Here is a 16,707-nt window from a genome sequence, read left to right as displayed (position 1 = left end):
TGCCTTAATCAGAGATATCAACTGAAGCAAAAAGTTTCCTGTACTAAAGAGTCACAAGACATTAAAAAAACCACCAAAACCCAAAAAACCCTGCAGCTTCACTACTAAAGCACAGATCATCAATCAGTCACCCTGCACAGAGACCATGAGCACCTCAGGACTTTCCAGCTGCAGAAATAACTCACTGAACCCTTCCATGCCTCCTGCTCATAGCAGCCCCCCATTCTGCCTCCACACAGGGTGAGTTGAGACCATACAGTCAGGACTGGTGGCCAAACCCAAAGGCATTGGTGCACATGTGAGCTTTACCCCCATAACCATTAACATTTATTGGATCAAGATCAGGTGGAAGGCCTGCCAGCTGAAGCAAGTGCAATGCTCAAGACAGCTCCTTTATCCAGCCTCCTCTCAACAGGACTCTACCAGCTCTGACTTTCTGGTGAGGAGGGGAAAGGTGACATCCATGATATCCACTGCTCTTCTTTAAACCCCAGCTTACCAGACACCTTTGTGATAACAACAACCTCAAAACCAAAAAATTTAACTTTTACAGTACAGAGGTGTTTAAAACACACTGAAGGCAGATTCAGGTGAGTACCTAGAAACAAAGCTCCAGGCAGACAACTGCTCTCAGTAATTCAGGTCAGCATTGTGATTTTCTGTAGCCAGCCCCCTCCCAGGCCCACCAGAGACTTCCCAACAAGGACAAGGCACTACACATAATCTTATCTTATGCACAAAGAGACAATGCATTAGGTCATCTTCACAGATTACCATAATCTATTTCTTTAAACAGTGTGACTTGCATAGCTCTGCCAAGCCCATGCTGAATATTTGAGAAATATTTCCCTCCTGGTTGGCTGGTAAACATGCAAAATAACACTAAAAAAAGAAGTCCATCTGTATTAGTTAACATCCAGACACCACTCAAACCTCAAATATAGCTACTCTTCCACCCTGAGTGTCTCAGAAAGGCTGTGCTCACCTTAAGAATAGAGAACCAGAAGACACACCAGCAAGCAACACTATAAAGATTTTACTAATAGAATGTCTCACCTCAAGCAGGGTAAGGGCAGCACATGAGGCATTCAGCTAATTATAACCCAACATCTACCTACCAGGAACACTGCAGGGGATGTCCCCCCAGTTTAAACAGAACTGGAGCCAGATTTTCCTTCACAAGCATCAGACATATTTGCCTAATGTAACAGTTTGCTTCTTAACTCTTAATTTTGGTTTCCAAGGGTATAAGAAGCTGGAGAGCTAAAAAAAAAAAATATCTCCTTCCTGTTCCTCTTTCCAAGGCAGTGTCATTGCTCTCTTCCCCCCAAGGACAGTTAAAATGTGACAGGCACTGTGCAAGCCAGCACTTGGAACTCTCAGATACCATCATCTGGGAGGAAATGCTACGCTTTCTATTATTGTTGAACAGGCAATATTTAGAGGTACACTGCAGAAGCATCCCCTCAAAGTTCAGAAAAGACTGTGGTCTCCAGCCACACTATTGCCCCAATTTATTTATGTGCAAAAGACAGACACACAGAGCCAGTTTTCAAGTGTTATGGTCAATAAGACTGTCTATTCCACTGGAGAAAGAGATACTTTAAGCTCCAGCAATCAAGAGTCTGAAAACTGAAGGTGGAATCTCAGCCCTAATAGAGCCAGCAGAAGTTTTTTTCCCCAGTGACTGATGGGGCCAGATTTCCTCTGCAGCACAGAGGGAACAGACTTTAGTTTTAAACACATTGGATGCTTCACACACATTACTTAACACTTAAAAATACACATTTCCCTATTACAACCATGACCTAATAATTATTCCGTGGAAATCTCTGGTGGAAGTAAGTGCCAGACACGTGTTTTGTTGGTCAGCTGGATTTGTTGACCATTGCATCAAGTTTTACTCTCAAATACACTTGTGCAATGTAATCCAATTAGGGTTTAAAGTAACACTGACACTGTTAAATTATATAATTAATAATGCATTTGCAACAGATTATGACCAGGTCAGGTATTCCAAAGGCAAATGATCATAGTATTTTACATGAACATGGGACAATATAAAACAGGTACTTATTCCTTTTATAGGTGTCTCGGTCCCCTCTGTAGTTCTTTCAACTTCACTGATACATGACTTCAGTGTGGTAAGAGATCTGAAGCTATTCTTAGACCATGGCAGAAAGCATGAAGTAGTTTGCTGGCAGGTCTTATACTCCCCACTAGAATGAGAGCGAGCCACTTCATTTATTTCCCTGTTAGATGATCAATGAGAAGACTGAGAGCCAGAGAATAAATAAGCTCCTCAGACCAGGAACAAGAACAGAGACACAACCAGTTGTTATCACCTCCTCCCCATCCCCCTTGCAGCAGTTCTGCCATCAGATTACAGCACCCAGTGGGGGGAAAAAAAAGGATTATTTTCCAAATTATGCTTTGCACCTCTGTTTTTGAATCTGGTGTTTCCTTGCAGTCACACCTTTAAAAACTAAACACAAGACTTCACAAGGCTCCTGCTGCTGGGGCTTGAAGGTAGCGGAGGGAGGAAGACAATACTGATAGACACCGTCTGGGGAGACAAAGGTAACTCCTCTTGCATTAAAGACTGTTGAAATGTCTTGGCACAGATGCTTCAATTTTTCATTTTTGTTTCATTTGTAGATTTAACTGGGAAAAGAGACACTCAACTCCAAACCTAAACATTTAATTCTGGGGAAAATAATACTTTTCATCTGAATGCAAATGAATTGCCCACTTCCTATTTTTAGCTCCCAGCAGCAGACTCAAGCACACAAACTACCAAAACTCCAGGCCACTTTCACCATGAGCAGAGGTGCTCAGGAAGGGCAGAGATGTCTTGCCGTTGGGTTGGCAGGAGGGAAAGGGGCACAATCCTGCCAAGGAGGACCAGGGCTGCTGAGCCAGCCCACAGCCGCACCACGACACTCTCCCTCCCCAAATTAAACAGTTTGGCCATTGGCCTCAAGCAGAAGGGACGCAGGGCTCGCATCACTCTCCTTCCCAATGCTAAGCAAAAAAGAAAAAAGCTCCACAGAAAGGGAGCCTTTTGGTTTCAGTAAGCATGCAATACCATGGTTTAGTACAAAGGTGTGTGGGTGTGGGGGGGCAAAACATGACTTCCTTCTATTTTGTATACAAACAGGCTGAGCAGCAGCTTCAGCCCTGACAGCTTAGACTGTTAGAGCCTGTGTAGCAGCACTGTGAAGTACATGACTTTTTAAATTATTTTTTTAGTAAAAATAGGGAGTTTATGCCTGTCTCAAGTGCTGTTGTGCCTTGCGAACAAAGTAACAAGCAAATACTTTGCTTCTAAAGAGCTTAAATCTAAGATATGCAAATGTTTTATTTATGACGAAAAAAATGCTCCATGTTAAAGGAAGCAGTAAAGAGAAGCATAGAGAGAGAGGAACAGAGGTCTTAAAATCCCCCCATACTACAGCATACATAAAACCCCAACACTCTTTTGTCACAGTGCTAGCTTATTTATTGGTCTGTTAAATTAAAAATAAATCAGGTCACCTCTTTTTAACTGGAGCCTAATAAGGTGCCTCATACATACATTTATCTATAGATCACAGCCTGGTCTTTAGAAACAGCACAGAATTTCTCTGCTGCTTAAAAAGACTTGGGCACCTAAAAACCTATACACAACGCAGGGCCACGTCGCTGCCCCGGCGCGCTGTAAGCCAAAGCTGTAACTCAACCCTCGGCTTTGCTGATCAGATTCGCCCCACAACACGACACCATGCCACGAAAACGGCAACGGGGCCACAGGCTGACAGGCAGCACCAAACATGGAGAAGGTGGCACCGGATCAGGGGGACATAAACTTGGACAGCCAGGCTAGCAACCAGTGTTTGCAAACACAACACAGGGGATCAGATGGGCCGGCAATAAATTAGGACCAGATTGTAGTGAGCAAGAGAAATTGCTCGAAATAACAAATGGAGGCTAAGAGGACTCCCCAGCTAGCCCCGGTTTCATTTCAGAGCCTGAACTGAGAGGCATGCACGCACCAGGTCCCAGGTTGCTGAAGCAGGATGGAAAAAACACTATCTGACAAGTGAAACTAAATAACAGGCCCTTCCAGCACCACTCCTTCGGCTGGGAAACTTAACCACAGCCTTCCTAAATGCCGCTTTGTCCTAGGCTCGACTTCATTTGACCCCTGTTTGAGTCCCACTTCAAAGCGGGGGGCGGGAAGTTAAGGTGATGGGGGAGCTCCTTGCTACACATTTTCCCAGGTGAGGTCTGCTCTGACCCAGTGGATCACTACATTCAAAAAAAAAAAAAAAAAAAAATCAAAGCATTTGGGCTTCCTCTGTCTTCTAGCATGCTTCCACATCTGTTAGCAGAACAGTTTGGGAAAGGGATTTCTGCTAAACAGGTCTTTGAGGCAGATGTTAATATTTCTCAGTGGTTGAAAACCAAAACTGGCCCAAACAATTCCACAAGCTCTCAGTTAAACCCAGCACAGCGCCAAGGGGCAGCGACCAGCGTTGGAAGGTGGGAGGAAGCTTAGTGCTGCCCAACTACAGCTCTGCAGCTCCATCTCGGCCAGGATCCTACTTCAAGTACTGAAGAACTGCCAGTTTGAGGTCCCCAGGAGCTTCAGTGTTTTCAGAGAAAAAGGAAAAACACCTTCAGCATCCCACTTTTCTAAGGACAGGAAGGGTGGCAGACCTCAACCATCTGTCTAGTTGCAAGGACTGTACAACAGAATCATTACCACCAGAAATACAGGACTTCAGTGGTAACCTCACTCTGAAAAGCACCTCCTCTCCCTCTTTTACAGATGAAGGGCATCAACATGACCTGAGAGACTCAATAAAAGCATTCTGGGAACCTGTAGCAAGTATCAAAGCAAGTGCAGCATGACCATACGCTTGCTGGGAGCAAGGAGAACATTCGGTGCAATTTTAAGCTTCCACAAGGTAACACCTACAGAGGAGTACCTCGCAGGACCCTTCGCTCCTATAAAGCTATGAAACTGAACAGAGGAAAGGGCATAAACTGTCAGCCAATGCATTCTACTGTCACGTTGTGCAAGTTGGAAGTAGCAAGCTGTACAGAAAAATTAAGCAAATACATACAGTAAGAGCTAAGCAACAAATCCTTCCACAGTTTCTCAGTGCCACAGCCAGTCTCTGCCAACCATGCCTCTGAATGGCATAAAACACCCAGGGGAAAGGAGATTCAAGCTAGAGGGCTGCCTTGTTATAAATGGGAGCTACAGAATAAAGTGAAGAATGGATGCTGCCTTAATTGGTGGGGCTCATTTCCTCCAAAGCATTAAGGAATAGACCAAACACCACATTAGAACAGCAGCCTCCACAGGAAAACCATATACATATATAAGCATGCATACATGTAAACACACTTTCAGATCACTTTTTTAGGTGAAGTATCTCCCTCTGTCCATTACTCTGACCCCATACCACCAAAACAAGGATTGATTGCTCCTCAAGTTTTGCTGACTGGTCCATGATGCAACACCTCAGACCAAGTAGCCTCCCTCATCTTTCCTCCTCCCTTCTACTCTCCCACTGTCCATCTCCAGCACCTATGAGTTCAGCTTTATACGGACTAAAATAAGGCTGCTAAGTAAAGGTCAGTCTGATGAGCTAAAAGAGAAGTATACCCTCCTGGACCTCTGCCCCTTGGGCTATAAATACTCAGAGCAAGCACTGGGGGAAATTCTTTGTCTGCACAGACAGACACCAGGAAGCAAGTCTCCTTCTCCTTCCAGTCCCCCCCTCCCTCCACTACTCAAGGACAACAGCCAGAGAAAAGCAAGCATCTCCCTGATACTGACTCCATGATTTGTCCACGGAAGGCATCTGCTTTGCCACTGGTGACTCGAGGCACACAGGTCTTCCTAAACAGACACTTTCAAAGTTCAGCCACCAGCAAGGCTGACACCAGAGTACACACACTGCAAAGCGAACCATGAGACTAGGTATGGGCAAAGAGGATTACCTTTTAGAACTAGGGGTTCCTTGCCTTCTCGCTTGAGTGACTCCAGCACTATGTGGAGTGGCTGGGAAGGCATTACTCTGCTTGGCTCATTGGTATTCTCATCATAAACTATGATTTCTTTGGAAAAGATCCTCTTGAAGGAGTCCTTGCCTTCCCGGCAGGAGATCAAGTCCAAGACAGTGATCTTGCCCTGCTGGAGCCTTCTCCGGCTGATCTTGTCAGAACAGTTAATGTGGACAGCCCCTTGAATGTGGCTCTTATTATACTCCATGAACGGCCTGCAGTCAATGATGACAGGCCCTTGGTTCTGTTGGTGGCTCTTGCTGCATTTGGTCATCTTCTTCGCCAGATCATTGGGATAAATGATTTTGATGCTAGCGAGTTGCTTGGTGGTGCCTGAGACCGGGCTCCCCACTCCACCCAGTGGGCTCAAGCTGCCGGCATTCTCATTGCTGTTGACCATTTGGTTGGCAGGGCAGGTGGTGGAGGCTCCGGCGTTGGTGCTGCTGGTGCTCGCTTGAGTTTGGGCCTGAGTGTCCTTGTCGTACGTTGCCACAGTGCAGCAACTGGCACTGCTGCATCCACAACTCAGGGAGCGTGCAGAGCCGTTAGATGAGGGCATATACGTGAGATTAGCAGTCTTTAGGGACACGACAGCTGCGCCGAGCAGACTGGAGTGGCTCTCACCGGCAGAAGAGGCAGATTCAAGATAGCTAGAGTCTAAACAAAGGTTGAGATCCTGAGGTCTCACTGGCCTCGAAAGTGCCACTACTACCCTGTCGTCTAAAGGAGATGGAGGCATGAGGAGGCTGAGCACTAGCAAGTTAAGAAGAACTCAAGATCACCCTGCAAGAGAAAAAAAGGGAGGGGGAACGGAAATAAGAGAAAGGTGATGAAAACCAATCATGAAAATCACATAAGCCTACAGATACAGCAACTTACTTTGCCAACACCCATTATCCATGGGTAACAACCTAACAACCCCTTCTGACAGTTATCAGCTCACAGTAGTTGCTGTAAAACCTTTTCCAATCCTGCAGCAAATACTTCAGCTATCTGCATGTGCGCACATGGCACGCAGAATACATGCGACCAGCCTGGACTGTGCAGCTACACCCAGGAGGAGGCATTTGTCTACATGCAGATGGTGCTGAGCTATTCTGAAACCCCAGGCTGCAAGGCACGCAACTGATAACGACAGAGAGGCACGTTCTCTTGTTCCCATCGCTTACTGCAAGGGAAGCAACTACTGGGCTGACTCTACTGCTGGGAGGAACACACAGGAGCTGAATGTGTCAGCAGTGATATGCAACTTTTCCAGCAGGCTGGAATAAAATTAGTTTATGAATAAATTCTCCGAGACAGTTACAAACTTGAACACATTAAGTTAAACAGAAAACATCCAGAGAAAACAGGAAAATTATGTTCTGGAGATCTTTACAAAAAGTAAGTGTGCGCCTTGCACCTCCATCCCTCCTGTTAGGTAAATCCAGCCCCAGTTAAGCCCCCAGCTCCAGGCCTGGGAAGGCTGCTGTTCTCCAGCAGTCCCAGAGGCATAAATTCCCTCCACCCCAGCACATTTCACGGCTTCTAGGAAGAGGGGTCCCCTCCATGCCCCAGCCAAGGTCACAGCCAGCACAACCTCTGCCTTGCCATTTGCTAAGAGACAGCGCACAGGATTGCAAACTCCCCCCTTCCATTCGGGAGGGAAGGAAGACAACCAGAGCAAAACAACCTGAGACAGCCCAGACAGTGCCTCCCCTTCCCCAGCAACTTTCGGAGCAGCTGGGCTCTCGCTGGAAAACCCATCCTAGCAACAACTTCACCAACTCCACCAAATCCCCGAAACCGGGCGAGCGCTTGCAACACCGCTTCGCCTCCCCAGCCAGCTCCGCACCGGGCCCGCTGATAAGGGGCACGGAGATGCCCCATCCCGAAGAGCGAGACCTCCTCCCGGGACGGCCCGGGAGACAACACCGCCGCCCCCCAGCACCCACCGCCTGACGGAGCAAACCCGCGGGCGCCGCCGGAGCCACGGGGGATGCCGCGACCCACCCGCCCGGGGGACGGCGGAGCGGCCCTGGCGGCGGCAGCGGCTCACCCGGGAGGTTTTCCAGCCTATTCTTGCTTTTCATAAACCTTCCCTCGCCCTTGTCGCTGTTTGGAAAAGGGATAAACAAGCCCTGAGGGTCTTCGCCTGATGCAATTATAAAGAATTAAATAAACGAGGGAGATAACTCAGCTCCTCCGGCTGGGGACGGGGGAAACAAGAAAAAAAAGCACAAGAGAAGTGAGAAACTGAAGTTTTACCCCCGCGCGCAGGGACCCGGCGCCGCCGCCACCGGGACGGCGGGCCGAGCCGGGCCGGGCCGGTCCTCCCCGCCGCGGCAGCCCTGCCCGGGCTCCCGCAGCCCCCGGCCCCCGCGTCCCGGGGAAGGGGAGGAATGGGGACGCCCCGCTCCGCCCCGCTGCCCGCACTCACCGGCGCGGCGCGCTCCGGCCCGGTGCGTGGCGATGATAATGATGCTGGTGGCGGCGGCGGCCGCCGCTGCCTCTCGCGCCCGCTGTCCCGCGCGCCGCCCGCCCCGCGCCCCGCGCGCCGCCCGCACCATCCTCGTTACTTTCTCTTTTGCTACCGCGTAAATGTACGGCTCGGCGGGGGCGGGGCGAGCGGCGACGGGCGGCGCCGCTGGCCAATGACCGCGCGGCGGCGGGCGGCGGGGCGGGGCGGGAGGCGTGGCCGGCCCGCCGGGCGCCGGGGCGGTGATGTCATCGGCAGCCAATCGGGAGGGCGCGGCGCCGGCCCGCGCCCCGGGGCAGCACCAGCTGCTGCTCCCCGCGGTCGGGCGGGGGCGGCCGGGCCGTGCGCCCCCCGCGGCAGCGCCCCCTGCAGGACGGGCTGCGCGCAGCCGGCCCCGGGGCCGGGGACTGGCCTTGGCGGCGCCGCCCGCCCGCGCCCCCGCTGAGGGGAACTGCGAGAACAAAAATAACCCCTCCACGTCCCAAACCAGCCCCTTCATCAGGAAAAGCCACAAACGTCCCAGTAACCCCTGGTCTGACAGCTCCCGGGCCACGCCATCGCGTCAGGGAGCTGCCCCTCAGAGGGGTGCGCCACACCCCCATCGCCAGCACCCCCCAGACTGCCTGGCAAAGCAAGGCCCAGGCCCATGGCTTCCATCGGCACGACCTACGGGGAAGCACCGACCACCTTCGAAGCAGGGCAGGGAGAGCAAAGCCCCCTGCACCCAGAGTTTTGGGGCAGTGGGGCGGTACTGTGTGCGCTCCCCAGCCGCTGCCACAAGCAGTTCAATGACGTACGAGTGGTGTCAAATCAAAAAGGCTGCTTTCTGGATGCTTTTCCAAGCGACCCTCCTCTAACAAAAATAGACTCACACAAGATACTTTGAGTAGGAAAACAATAACTTCCCTGCACGGCAGCTATAAATCACAGGGAGGGCAGAAGATGCGACTCTCCCACACAGCTCGGAGCCGGCTGGGCCTGTACGTCTCTGCCTGCCTGACCTCCATCTTAAAAATGGAACCAGTTACTCCGTGTTACGCAAGTTCAGATCAAATCCAGCTTCTGGCACACTGCCAGTCCATCCTTGTCCAGCAAAGATCATAAGCACTCAGATTAGACTGAACTCTCCCAGTGTAAAAAAAAAAAAAGCAATACAGGCTTGAAGACAAGATTTTAGGGACCAGTTACCAGGACAAGTTTAAATCCCATTCATCCTTTCTGTCAGACCTTCACATGGGTGAAATAATGAGTTCTCACCCTTGCTATGGGTGCACTACAGGGCAAGAGGTGAAAATTGGTTTTCGAGCCATATGGATCAACTTGTCAAACACTAGGAGGGTACCTGGCAACAGCACGAGATTTTTGCACCTCTTCCTTCCCCACTGTGCAATCCATTTTAGCATTTCCTGGTTCAGTAACCGCATCTCATCACCTATCAATCCATCACGTATCAATCCACCAAGTCAGAGTCATGGAAAGTGGCATCATCAGAACGATGCATTCCACCGTGTCCTCCCTGACAGAGGGAGTGCAGGAGAGTTTAACCTGCAACCAGGAACGCAAACCCTTTGAGCTAGAGGGGAAAGGGTGAAGTTAGAGCAGATACGATGTTGTCAGTATGATAACATTGAATCTAAATTAGCCTCCAAAGATTTTGGTTCTGGGGTGTACATGGAGAATTCATTTTTCTACTGGGATTTTCAAGCTGTGACTACAAATCCAACTGGAACTATTACAAAAAATAGCGTAAAATGCAGTCATATCAGCATTCAGCAATTCAGAGTAAAAAAATCTCTCTAAAACAGGTTGAAAGGTTTCAGAAGCACTGAATACTTCATTTTGTTGATGAATAGTTCTAAAAAGCAAGTCAGGTAGTCCTCCTCACAGTCATCCCTTAAACAATCAGTTGCTTTCCCCTAAATGTTCCTCACAGGACAGTGACTCATCCAGCAAAAACCCAGGCTTTTGGTTTCCAGTCTTGCGATGCCACAGCAGGGCACCAGTTCTCCTGCATGCTAGAGAGGAAAGAGGAGCTGAGGGAAGGTTCCCACATGCAACAGCTTCACCTCCAGCAATCTGCTCCCACTGAGAGCAAACACGTGTGCAAAGACTTTGAGGAAGTAAGTAGTGGAATGGTTTCATCTTCACACCAGCAAAGACCATAGTCTGGAGGCATTACCTTCTGAAGGCTTATAAAACGTAAGTTGCCACGATACCAAGCATAAAGGCAAATCAGGCTTCTAATACCAGCATGCAATTGCTGCCCTCCCCAGCGAGACAGCAAACAGATCGACGGAGAATGCACCAGTCTCAGACTCTCTACACAAACATGGTTCAGTTCCCCCGAGGTGCCAGCGTGAGACACCACTGTAGCACTTTCATGCTCTCTATTCCTCTTTGTCTGTGGCTTGCTGAGGTTGGCACTGGGCTCACTGCAGAGAGGAGGGTTAGCTCATGCTTCCCTCAAAACTGCCCTTTCAAGCCACACTCAGGCTTGGGGAAGGAGCTCTCCATGGGCTCATGTTCACCTCCTGAAATGGTCCTTCCAACCAGGGGAGCTGGAAACTGTGTTTTTATGTTTGGGCATCCTCCCAAAACTAGACATGTCCTAACGCAAACATTTGCTAGAAAACACTTGGAATCATTGATTTAGCTATCTTTTACTTTCTGACCAAATTGCTCAGTACTAACAATGTGCGCTGAGGAAACGTTTCGTGTCTTGTTTATGGAGGATCTCACCTCACAGAAGAGCTGCACAGAGGTTACCCACAGCAAGCAGTGCTCCCTTCTGAAGGATACTCAGCCTTTGCTGAGTTTTCTTACAATACAAAGAGAGGCCAAATGTAATTTTGTCTCATATTTGACTTAACTTTATATTTTTCTAAGAATGTTGACTATAAGTTGCTACTCATCCCCAGTTTCAGAGGATTTCCTACAGAGTTTTTACTGACTTCATCCTTAATATATTTTATTAGCCTATGACATAAGATTGGCCTTTTTCCTGCTCTTAGAAACCACAACCCGCTGTGATTTTTTTTTCTGAGTATATTCAATGAACAGCTTTCTAAATGCTTTTGCTTTCTGTAACTTAACACCCATAAGAGACACGACTTATCTATCCCGTAACAACTAAATTTCTATCTTCTGAAAAGCATACAAGAATTCTTACTATGAAAGCTGGCAGGTCTTAGTTAAATTCCCACTTCCAACAGTAGCAGCACACAGGATTCTGACATTCATTTTCCTCAAATGCTTTTGCCATCATTGTGCACTTGCTCAGATATTTGTAGCAAACCACAAGCAGACAAAGAGAAATCATCTCAAAATTGAAGCAAATCCTCACAAACTCTCACAGTATACTAATTACATAAAATCCAATCAAACCCGTTCAACCTCACAAAAAGGGTAAAGATTGCTAAAAACACACTGAATATTTAACAGATGTGAAAAAGAAGCCATCAAAATTCTCACCAATAACACAGACATCCCTTAAGTGCTCTCAAACTAAAGAGTCCCTTGTTATTGAAAGATTTCTTCCACGTGAACCATTCTTATCTTCCACTCTAAAATCAGGGACCTTTTCTCTTGTTTAGGATTAAGAAATATATATAATTACCTTTGCCAACACAGCCATGTACAGCACCCACCCTGCGTCTAAGCAGAGAGGAAGGTCTGCTGTCCTGTCCCCCTTGAACATTCAAATCTCCTCCAAAGTGATGGGTAAAGAAGGGATTTGACCTGATGTATGAGACGGTGCATCCCTCTGCTGCAACCACCATGTGCTCCGTGGTCTGTACGACTGCAGGACTGGGCACTCCTGTGTCTGCTGCTGTCAGCGCCGCCCTCTCAGTGGTAGAGTTATTTCAGTTGTAGGAGCAGAGTAACAATCAAAGTTAGGTGTTCACAGTAACAGGTTGTGTAAAGACAATAAAGGACAGTTGCCTGTCCCTCCTGAGACTGGGATTTACACAGAGCAAAGACAGTTCCCAATTTTACCAGCAGAAATGGGAAGCAAGAGGTTGAATGACTTGCCCAAAGCTACACAGTAGCTTATGTGGTGGAGCAGAAAATTGGGAAACCCGGGGAAAGCAGAAGTGCTAACCTGCACAGTATTTAAATTGCAAACCAGTATCTTGCACTTCATCAGGTATTGCATGAACCGGCTAAAACCAGATCTCCCTGGGGCCAGGCTGAACTTCTATGTGTTCACTATGTAAGGTTGCCCATTTGTTTTTTTAAGCACTCTTTGATTCCTACAGGTTTTAATGCACTGCATTGCACCTTCGTTTGTCCTCATTAGGAATGTCAGTTCACTACACAAGCAAAGCTGAGAACCCAAATTTAGTTTCTGTTAGCCTTTTGCAAGAAAAGGATACCCCCTTTTTCTTTAAGTCTGTTTTCAAGGCACCTTCCTCTGTAAAATACAAACTACCCTCTTAACTGATCCTCTAGTACCAGAGGAAACATAATGCCTTTTAGACAAACAGTTCATCTTCTAAGGAAGGGGGTCAGTTTAAAACCGCACAAAATGAGTTTATAAGGAAAATGAGATCCAGTAGTAAACATGAAGTAGTATCCTTGTACTCCTGCTTGCTTCTTATGGCTCATCCCCAGTGAGAAAGCTGCTATAAAATGACCTAGGTGAGAAATTAAAATGCAGTAGCTATGCCACTGTAAATCCACGTGGATGCTTTTGCTGCACAGTAAGCAGCCTGCATGGGTTTGGTAAGCCACAGGGGATGCCAGGTGTCCCTTCCCCAGGGCACACCACGGGACTGTTCGGGCAAGGAGGTCACGGTGGTGAGCAGCATCGCTTAAACAAAGCGACAACGCAGGCGGTCAGACAGGTGAAGTTAACCCATATCTGCTGACCTCCATGCCTGCTCCAGTTTAGCTCTCAGCCACTGCCGTGGGGCTGTGGTCAGACTCTCACCTCGCAGCCCGTGCAGACATCCTTGCCTTCCTGGTGCTTGGTGGCAGATCTCGGCTCGAGGCCACCCTGCAAGCACCTTGAGCTGCTGCAGGTGGGACCGGTTAGATCGAACAGCAGCTGGAGCAGGGGACAAGCTAACGCAGGGGCATTTGCCTCCAGCAGCCCCATGAGCACCCCAGTGACCCTTCTGGCGGCAGAGCATGGGGATGGCTGGGAGGAGCAGGAAGTGGTTCAACACCTTTGAGATGCAGCACTTGAGTGAGAAGATGATCTGTGCTCACAGCCTTGTTTATACAATTTCATTAAACAAATGCAGCTACAGATTGACATTTTAATTCCTCTACAGGACATTTACCCAGGGCTTCAACACAAACATATTTCCACTTACCTGGCAGTACATGCCACCTTTAAAGCAACAGAAGAACGATTAAATAGGAATTTGCTTCAGTAAAGTCAGCTATTGTTTTCAAACCTGCCTGGGTCCAATGTGCTCATTTGTATTTAAGCTTCTCCAACCATCTCTGGCTGCAGCCTGGCCAGGAACCTCAGCAGGACAGGCACAGATTATTTTTTTTTATAGTTCTTTTATCATTATGATTTCCCTGTTTGAGCACACAGTTACTGACCTCCCCAGGGTGCATGTACCATAGGGAGCAGAACAGACTCTGGTCACAAGAAGTCTGCAGGTGTGCTACTGGAGCCCCCGCACCACCAGCATGAAGCAACGCCAGCAACATGTCAACAGGAAGGGACAGGCAGCACATCTGTGCCACGCAGGAGGGGACATGAGGGCCAGGGAGGGAGGGAGTGAGAGAGTGTGAAAACAAAAAGGGAACTGCTTTCTGAAGGTCTTTATTTATAAATTGCGTTCAGGCCAGACACGGTCTTACTTCCTTTTCTTAGAGACTGGGTGAGGTCCCTCACTCTGTCTCTCCTTAGGAGAGCCAGAGGGGAAGACACTGGTGATGGGGAGCAGAGCAAGAGGACTGGAGAAAGTCCACCTGGAGTCACTCCTACAGCTCTGTTCAGCAGTTTGGGGTCATAAAGGCTAGTCCCTCCTGGCTTTGAAAAGAGATCAGGGAGGTGAATTATTCAGATCAGCTCTATAGGAAAATAAGTTCATGAATAGCTGCTGCCCTGACAGTAACTGTGAGCTGAGAAAGCTTCAGCGCTATTGACAGCCAGCTGGGCCAAATACCGCTCTCCATCGCACCCAAACCCCCCGCTTCGATTCAGTGACAGCAAACGCTGCCTTTCAGTGCACCGACACAAGGTCTCTTTCCCAGAGGCAAATATCCGATTGTCCTGTCCCCGCAGCCTGGGAACTGCAGATGGACATGCACGGGGTAGGCGAGGGCGTGGCACAGCTGACACTGTGGGACAGGGAGCTTTTGAGGGTCCTTTTGGGCCCCCAGCTGAGAGACGTGGTAGGTGTGCTCCCGGGCAAACCTGAGCCCTAGTGCCCCTTTGCAAAGCCAATTAAGGCTTTCTTCCTCATGCCAGGGAGGACAGCTGCCTGCCTGCCAGAAGTGACAGCTCTTGCCTTTTGTGTACTCCCCCTCCTGGTTTTTCTTTCACTGGCCGATGTGGCTCCCCCCTCCCGAGCCAGAAGAGTGAGAATACTCTATCTTGCATATTTCTGCCTCTACCCCCATAAACACAAGTGGAAGCAGTACAGGAATATGACCTTTATGGCCTATCCACACTTGGAAGCATACCAGAACAGATCTTCAGAGACACTTGTTTCAAGTGCCGGTGTAGCTGCTTCAGCAGCGGCCCCCATAGAGCCCCCCTTCGGGAAGGGCAGCTCCTGTCTTATGTGAGAAGGTTCTCGTCTTCCAGAGCAAGCTTCCACATCAGACATTTCACCTGGTCTGCAGTCTAGTCCTGCTCAGCTGCTAACACCAGCCAGGCTCTGAAGGTCAGGGGAGCCAGAAGGCGCAATGCTGCACAGCCAGGTGAAGCCCCGCTAGACAGCAGATGTGCGTCTATAGGAGAGCTGAGCTCTTACCAGCCCCACTCGTTGGCGACCTGACTACTGGGGGTCAAATCGCAGCCCAGATAACCAGCACTAGCAGTCCTGGTTTGCAAGCAACTTTTTAACCCAGCATTTTGTGTCTGCATCACCTCTGGCTGCTGCTCCTTCCTCGCTGCCTGCCCTGCGCTGGCCTGCACGTGTGTGCAGACATGTGGCAAGGGAAGCTCATCCCGCCGAGACAGCAACCAGCAGAAGAGGCACAGATTCCCTTTCCTCTACCTCTCCTCACACCAGGTCAGTTCTTGAATTTGCACCAGCACTTGTGCCAAAACAGCAGAGGGGCAGCAGCGAGTAGCTGCCAGGGTGAGCACCAAAGGGCACAGAGCAGAAGAGCTTCACTGGCAAAACACCACCCATGCAGGGAAACCACTGGCTCCGCACCTTTGCTTGAAGACTACCTGAGCCTGTACCAGGCCTGGAGAAAGCCCCCGGGCTCCCAGCCCTCCCTCCAGCCCTGGGGAGATGAGGGGGTGGAGGATGCGCACAGGCAGGCTGCAAGGTAAAGCGCATCAGTCAGCCGTCAGCAGCACTGCGCTTTGGCATTCGCAGTGTTTCGGAGGAAACTAATTGAACTATCATAAAACCACTCCAAATGTTTGTCCTAAGAGAACATCCTAACTAATTTGTTTACGGTGGAGGCTTTGTATTATAAGTTGCTGCTCATTTAGATTAGCATTCAGTGACAGTTTCCACCCCACCCCATTTCCGTCTGTATTAGACAGAGCTGTCAGCATCTCGCCTCCAACGAAAAGAGCATCAATATTCCTTGGCAGCAGGCAGGGGAGGCTCTGCGCAAAGACAGAGTTTTAACAATTTAATGGATGTGCAGACTTGCAAACCTGGAAACTTTTGCTCGGTCAGACTACGTGGTTCAGCCCAACCACCTCCCTCCTTTGGTGCGGCCACCACCGGAAGGAGAGGAGAACAGGTCCTCTTCTGACACATGTACCTTCCTCAGGGCTACACCAATGACTGGACAGGAACTCCTGAACTGCATGGACCCTCCCCATGGGCCAGAGACTCATTTTTCAAAGTACATTTTCAAGCAACTCCTCTCCTCCTGCCTGGGCATCAAGCAACTTCCCCTCCATGGGATAAATGGCCTCTTCCTCAGCTTGATTACAGCAATCCTAAAATTGGAACTGAGAAGTTAACAGGAAGAAAGAGCTGGGATCTTATTGAGATCAACTCTATTTCTGTCATGTTGACTGAAATAGG

The 16,707-nt window shown here is 49.1% G+C and overlaps 1 protein-coding gene across 2 annotated transcripts in view; it reads right to left on the bottom strand.

The window, feature by feature from the left end:
• DUSP10 (dual specificity phosphatase 10) overlaps positions 1-12,221 on the bottom strand; it is a 28,228-nt gene extending 16,007 nt beyond the window's left edge. Inside the window, exons 1-2 of one of the 2 annotated variants that reach the window (XM_074817859.1) lie at positions 12,135-12,221; positions 5,998-6,843 (exon numbers count right to left, since the gene is read on the bottom strand). In XM_074817859.1, coding sequence (XP_074673960.1) covers positions 5,998-6,799 — 802 coding nt within the window. In that variant the 5' untranslated portion in view covers positions 6,800-6,843; positions 12,135-12,221. Of the gene's footprint in view, positions 1-5,997; positions 6,844-8,479; positions 8,599-12,134 lie in introns of those variants that run through there. The other variant, XM_074817858.1, reaches the window with a different exon arrangement.
• Positions 12,222-16,707: the final 4,486 nt, after the last annotated feature.

The sequence above is a fragment of the Strix aluco genome, chromosome 3 (assembly GCF_031877795.1).
Source record: "Strix aluco isolate bStrAlu1 chromosome 3, bStrAlu1.hap1, whole genome shotgun sequence".
Lineage (NCBI taxonomy): Eukaryota > Metazoa > Chordata > Aves > Strigiformes > Strigidae > Strix > Strix aluco.
Note: the sequence above shows the minus strand (reverse complement) of the source record. Positions and strands in the feature narration are given on the sequence as shown.